Genomic DNA, 7,500 nt, shown 5'->3' on the forward strand with positions numbered 1-7,500 from the left:
ATGAATTTATTTATGAACCTTTAAAGAACGTTTAAAAAGCAACCAGAACTATAAATATAAATGTTTACTCAAACTAAACTCCTCTTTTCTATTGCAAATGTTAATGTAGCCTATAGTCTTCTTGGTTTGTTTTTTAAATTTCTATAATTATTATGCTTTTTTATTTCTTATGAACAACTAACCACAGAGCTAAGGGACCAGAAAAATATCAATCTGTAAACATGTTTTGCACTTTAAATGAGGAAAATAAACATGTATTGGATGTGACAAAAAAAAAGTCTGTGGGATTACAGTATAAGACATACTTTGTAGAAATGCTGCGGGTTATGCTACACAACCCAAAAGAAATAATGATAATCAAAAGGATAAAAGCCGGCTCTCTATAAAACAAAAAAAAAGATTGATTTTATTCAATTTAATATTTTCACATTTATGAGGAACAAGTGTCGTTATGGATGTGACACCTCAGTGTTATGGATGGGGCAGATGTGAAATTGGCACTTGTGTGACTTTGGTTAATCAAATAGAATAGTTTGAAAACATTAACAGATGTATTTTTGAGTATTTCTAAAAGTACTGTAAAATACTTACACAAAAAACCCAACGCGGTTTCTGTATTTTGGTGAAAACTTGATTTTTTCATGACAAGGTTGACATTTGCACGGAACTGGTCATTTATAAGTCAGTATATCGTTCACTTTCATCTGTGGCCTAGGTAGGCTACAGCTACCAATATCGACCCAGCTGAAAAAAAACAGCATATGCTGGTAAGGTATGTTTTGATGCTGGTATGCTGGTCTTGCTTGTTTCAATGCTGGTTTTGCTGGTCTCAATGCTGGTTTTGTTGGTCCCAATGTTGCTTGCTGGTCTCAATACTGGTCAGGAGCAGCACTGAGACCAGCAAAACCAGCATTGAGACTAGTAAAACCAGCATTGAGACCAGCACTGAAACCAGCAAGACCAGCATTGAGACCAGCAAGACCAGCATTAAGACTAGCAAAACCAGCATTGAGACCTGCATACCAGCATCAAAACATACCTTACCAGCATATGCAAGATTTTTTCAGCAGGGTAATCAATAAAACACTAGTTATCAAATTAATGCCATTATCTAATTAATAACAACTAATGTATAAGTACTAATATTGAACTGAAATAGCCTAATAGTTATAAATAAGTACAAAGACTGTAGTGTTTGTTTATTTGTTTATCTCTTTATTTACTGACCTGCGACCGGGTTTAGTTTCAGGAACGGGTCTCATACTCCACAGCAGACCCATGGCTTCAATTCCCTCAAATGTGCCACCGACACTTTTATCTCTAGAAACTAAGCAAATACGAGACAAAATAAATAGTTTAAAGACTAAGCTGAGAGACTGTATGCACGTTTAAATGAAGTCGTGTACCTTTAACTGTCCCTGAAGGGTCACTAGTGTAGTGGCCAAACGCTTCCCAGTCGTCTCCATCGTCTGAGCGAACGAGCGCGTGAACTGTGACTTTGGAGTCTGCAGGTAAGCCTTTCACTTCGACTTCAATTTTCTCATCAACCAAGCAACTTGAAGGATAAACCGTGAGTAATGGACTCTGCTCTGCCATGTTATTGTTAGTATTATATCGTTAAATGCAGACTGGAAGAGCTGAATTCATCCGAATGAAAACAACAAAGTGCCAAAGGCTTTTATAAGGCGTTCAACCTGGTCGTTGTCCTATAGGGTGCCAGTGCGCACAGAAGTTCCTTATTTGGAGATGTTTATAGTTAAACATTAAGCTCATAAAAACGTTAAGATTATTGAAACTTGTAATAAAAGGTGAGCTTATATAGATAGTTTGACCAAAGTCACATGATATCCAGTCATAAATGATGGCTAATTTTAGAACACTGACATAAGATGCCAATGAATAATGTCTGTATAGATATCGGGAATTATCATTTACACCAGAGATGCCCAAACTAGGAAGAGGGAAAATGATTGGGACAGGTTGGGAAATGCCTTTAAAAGGAATCGTCTTTTGTATTGAATGCAACATTTTGTTTGTTTGTTTTATTGATGAGCTACAAACAAGCAAACTGAAATTAAATGCTTCGATTAAAAGTTATAAATTAATCAGATTTTTTTTTAAATGTACATATTATCACTTACCGAATAGGAGACAAAGCAGAAGATATCAGCGTGCAAATATAGGTTCGGCATGACTAGTGTATTCAGCACTGAACTCCATTGTTTTATAAAGGGATATTTTAATGGTTTTATTGTAAAAGGTTCATTAGAATGCATTAGTAAAAAAGTATTTTCTCTATTTACTTACAGGTATTATCAGTGGTGTAAAGTAACTACTTACAAATACTCAAATGACTGTAATTGAGTAGTTTTTATCAGAAATTGTAATTTAGTATGTCGTTTTAAAAATGTGTACTTTTACTTTCCCTTGAGTACATTTTTACCGCAGTATTGGCACTTTTACTCCACTATTTTCCTTCAACCTGCAGTCACTACTTTATTTCTTTCTTGGTGATTGGCTAAAGTAGAAAAATCAGTCCTGTGATTCCTGTCCAATCAAGTCGCACATAGAAAGTTAATCACAAGATACTAAACAACATCAACACATGGGCGCTTTATAAATGCAGCAAACCTTTTGGAAGAATTAAAGATGTCCAAGATGTTCAAAATATTTACACACATTGACGCACAGACTTTTAATAGACTAGATGTCACTGATATACATGTCTACTGTTAAAAAAAAAAAAAAAAAAAAAAAATATATATATATATATATATATATATATATATATATATATATATATATATATATATATATATATATATATATATATATATATATATATATATATATATATATATATATGATGATCACCAAACAGCCTTAGACAGTCACTAAATGGAACGAGTGAAAAATGGAAGGAAGGACCGAAGGAAGGAAGGAAGGACCAAATGAATGAAGAAAGGATTCAAGGAAGGACTGAACAAACTAAGGAAGGAAGGAACGAATGAATGAACAAAGGACATAATAAGGGAAGGAACAAAAATTAAGAACGAAAGAACAAATGAATGAGCGAACAAATGAAGGGAGGAACGAAAGAAGGACAAAAAAATGAAGGAAGAAATGAATAAAGGAAGGAAGGAACAAAGTACCTAATGAAGAAACAAAAATATAAACGAATGAACGAACGAACAAAGGACCAAATTAATGAAATAAGGATTCAAGGAAGAACTGAACTAAGAAAGGAATGAACAAAGGACCTAATGAAGGAAGGACTTAAATTATGAACGAAAGAACGAATGAATGAATGAACAAATGAAGGCAGGATCTAAGGAAGAACCAAATGAATAAATGAAGGACAAAACAAAGGACCTAATGAAGAAAGGAACAAAAATATAAACTAATAAACAAACAAAAGATCGAACGAACGAAGAAAGGACCAAACAAATCAAGTAAGGATTCAAGAACTGAACAAACTAAGACAGGAAGGAAGGAACGAGCGAACGAACAAAGGACCTAATGAAGGAAGGAACAAAAATATGAATGAGCGAATGAATTAAGGTAGGAACGAAGGAAGGACCAAATAAATGAAGGAACGAACGAACAAACGAATGAATGAAGGACAAAACAAACAAACAATGGAAGAAAGGTTGAAAGGAACAAACAAATATAGGAAGGTCACTAAATGCACTACAGAATGTTACGTTTACACATCCCTGCACAAACTGCATGTAAATGCAAAACAACTTTTTACAGCGTAAAACTCACTACTCACTACTCTTGAGTACCTTTAAAAGGGTTACTTTTAACTCATACTTTGAGTAATATTCACAACAGATACTTTTACTCTACTTGCACTACAATTTTCGGCAAGTAATGCTACTTTTACTTGAGTATGATTTTTCAGTACTCTTTCCACCACTGAGTATTATGAAATAAATTAGGAAATTACCCATGGCAACTTTAATGTAAACCAGTTTGCTATACACACTTTCAGCCCACAGCTCTCAATCAAGCTTGGATGTTGGCCCTTCATAAGAAAAAGTTTGGGCACCCCTGATTAAAACCAATGTAAAAGATTTAACCCAATGAGATGTTATTATACACATAAACATCTCCTTTTTTTAAAATAACAATATTTCATAACTGCAGGTTAACTACTGTGCATTCAAAACATCTAAACTTTTTGATTTTGACTGTAATGTAATAATGTTATGCACCATTTGTGGAATTCTTTGGAACAGTAATTGTGAAAAGCACCGCACAAATGAAATGAATACACTATTTGACAATACATTTGTAGTATTATTGGCTTTTCAAATAGATAATAATCACTGTATAGTAATAAACAATTGGTACACTCTTGTAATTCATAAGTAGTTCATATTGTTATAGTATATACCAGGCTATGTGGGTCAAAGGTATTAAAAAAAGGTATTATAAAATAAGACATCCCAAAACAATAAAAGAGTAATAAAGGTTTATTTTTAACCTCGGACTGTGCCAGTTTTTTTTTTCTCTGAGGAAAGAAATGTTTTTCATAGATTTATACTTTTATTTACATAAGACCCCCAAATGGTATTCACAAAAAAAAAAAAAAAAAAAAAAAAATATATATATATATATATATATATATATATATATATATATATATATATATATATATATATTTACAAATATATACAATACAATATACAAATATATATGTTTGTAAATATATATATATGTAAATGTATATATATATGCATGTATGTATGTATGTATATATATGTAAATGTATGTATATATATGTAAATGTATGTATATATATATATATATATATATATATATATATATATATATATATATATACATACATTTACATATATATATATATATATATATATATATATATATATATATATATATATATATATATATATATATAGTTAAACTGTTACTTTTATATTCATAAAACATTATGTTCACACTGCAGACTCAAAACACTAATTAATTGTCAAATTAACTTGTTATACTAATGATTTTAATCACATTAAAATGTAATAACAAAGTATGACAGTTTATTATTTTATATAGGATATTTGGTCCCACTTTATATTAAGTGTCCTTAACTACTATGTACTTACATCAAAAAATAAATTCAATGTACTCACTGTGTTTATAATGTATTTGAGAACACTTGTGGTGCTTTTGAGTTGGGATAGAGGTTGGGTTATGGACAGGTTTGGTAGCATGGGTAGGTTTAAGGGTGGGTTAAGGTGTAAGGGATGGTCAACAGTGTATTTACAAATGTAATTACAAAAGTTAATTACAGATGTAATTACATACATGTATGTAATCAATCATAAGTAGACAGTAAATACATGTATTTACACAATAAGTACATTGTAACAAACTATTAATTCCTGTGTAATTACATATTAATAAAGGCCACTTAATATAAAGTGGGACCAGATATTTCAATAAGTGCAAGCTAGAATAAAGTTTTAATTTTTGCATAAAGTGTCACTTTGTATGATAATAAATATTATTTCAGCCATATTTTAATATCTTGTTTTTTTTCTACGTACATAATTTTATATACATTTTTATCTGAGCATGAATGTCTCATCTTTGACCAACATATAGCATAATATTAGAATATTACAATAAAAATGTTTTACTATGTATTTTATAAAATATGAATTTATTTAATATCGAGTTCATTCATAACAGTAAATGTAAACAATCACTTCTTCAGTATTAAGCATGCTTTACTAAAATATAAACTTTTTGTGTAATTAAAAAATGCACCTACCTTTATTTTTTGGTTCACATTAACATTTTATTTGACTTTCTAATGATGTCTGTGAATCACATTTGAAATGCTGTCAAAACATTTTACAGATTACATCGCAAAATTAAAAACATTATATCTAAAAATCAATAGTTAGGGTTCAAATTCAAGTGTAAATAAACTAAAATAAAACCTTTCATAGATGAACTTAACTTCAAGAACGATTTAATTTCATGGGGACCATCATTCTCACAGAAAACTACAGAGAAACAGATTTATGGTGATCGTGAGGCATTTTAATCAACCGCAAAACATAACGTGATTGTCTGAACAGGCAAACTTCAGCTTTTAGCATTCAATACCCGCAAAGATAACAGCTGAACAAACACAGTACAGTGTACAGATGTGATATACTATGTGATATACAGTACAGCTGTCGATAGCACCTTATACAATGGACATATTTAAAACAAAAGACAAATATAAATTAACAATAAAACATACTGTCAAAAAGGTAGTGAAATGTTGTACATAGTGGCAGATCTGCCTTAAGTGCACTCCAATAAATTATTTTGCTGCTTGTTCAAGCTACTTATTTTAAAAGCAACACAATTTGTGGGATTTTTTTGGGGGATAACTTAATTGCTTCATGTTCAAAGCACTTAAAGTTGTTAAGTTTACTTGATCGATTTGTGTTGGGACAACATGAATGAATTGTGTGGAACCCTGCGTGTTTTTACCGTGTGAGGTTGTAACATTTGAACTCTTTTCTGTTGCGTGCAGTGATTCATGGAGCGCCTCCAGCGAATATGAGCTCCAGGGCAGCTTGGATGTCTCCGCCGGTGGCCTGCAAGGCTCTCAGGATGAGCTCCTCATCCCGGATGCCCATGTCCCGCAGCTGCTGGAGCTGAGACTGCCACTGATTCTGCAGATTATGAGCAGCGCTGGGTAAGTTACTTCGAAAAGTCGATTAACTACACTGAAAAAAAATTATTGAATTGATTTACACATTTATTTTAAGGTAGCTGGTAGCAAACAATTCATTTGGGCTGAATTTAAACAAATCAATTAAGTTGAACGTTTCTAAATGTAATGTTTATTTAAATTCAGCTCATGTACTGTAGATGTTTGTAACTGGAGTTAGTAATTCTCCTGCTTTTCCACAAGCGAGTGACGTATCTCTGTAAACCAATAGCCAGTGTTGGGTAGTAGCGTCAATACAAATAGTGACGCTACTAGCTTAACAACATTTCTCAGTAGCGTGGCAGCAGCGTCGCTATTTCCTAAATCAAATAGCTTTTCATTAGCGAAGCTATTTTATTAGTCAAGTAGCGCAGTAGCATCCACAAAGCTACAGTTACCAATCGCCGATCAATAAGTGACGGCACCGACATTCACTGAGCTGTGAGGCCGGTGTCTAGCCGAAGAAAGTAAATCCATATGATAGGGAGAAGGATGATTTCTGTTTCTTCCTGTTTCACGGTGTTCGACAACAACGTTTCTGGTGCGTTACTGCCACCTCTGGTGAAACGTGCTTGTTGGAAAGATGACTGAGGGAGAGGAGTTATTTCTGAAGCAGGATTTCTTGTGACCATACCTCGAGAAGTACATGTTAAGATGCAATAACTTAATCTCTGATGCTGTGCTCAAAAAATAAAAATACTTTAGTATATATATATATATATATATATATATATATATATATATATATATATATATATATA

At 32.1% G+C, this 7,500-nt stretch overlaps 2 protein-coding genes across 3 annotated transcripts in view; both read right to left on the reverse strand.

Annotated features, from left to right (window-relative positions):
- acot19 (acyl-CoA thioesterase 19) overlaps positions 1 to 2,727 on the reverse strand; it is a 30,403-nt gene extending 27,676 nt beyond the window's left edge. The window contains exons 1-2 of one of the 2 annotated variants that reach the window (XM_087310717.1): positions 1,407 to 2,727; positions 1,228 to 1,327 (exon numbers count right to left, since the gene is read on the reverse strand). In XM_087310717.1, coding sequence (XP_087166843.1) covers positions 1,228 to 1,327; positions 1,407 to 1,596 — 290 coding nt within the window. In that variant the 5' untranslated portion in view covers positions 1,597 to 2,727. 2 annotated transcript variants of the gene reach the window in all.
- A 3,323-nt stretch (positions 2,728 to 6,050) lies between these two features.
- The window catches only part of ubl7a (ubiquitin-like 7a (bone marrow stromal cell-derived)), a 20,559-nt gene continuing 19,109 nt past the window's right edge, over positions 6,051 to 7,500 (reverse strand). Inside the window, exon 10 of the mRNA NM_001017765.2 lies at positions 6,051 to 6,701. Within this exon, the coding sequence (NP_001017765.2) occupies positions 6,564 to 6,701 (138 nt within the window). The 3' untranslated portion in view covers positions 6,051 to 6,563. The remainder of the gene's footprint in view (positions 6,702 to 7,500) is intronic.

Source organism: Danio rerio, chromosome 25 (assembly GCF_052040795.2).
Source record: "Danio rerio strain M-AB ecotype USA chromosome 25, GRCz13ab, whole genome shotgun sequence".
In the NCBI taxonomy this organism is placed as follows: domain Eukaryota; kingdom Metazoa; phylum Chordata; class Actinopteri; order Cypriniformes; family Danionidae; genus Danio; species Danio rerio.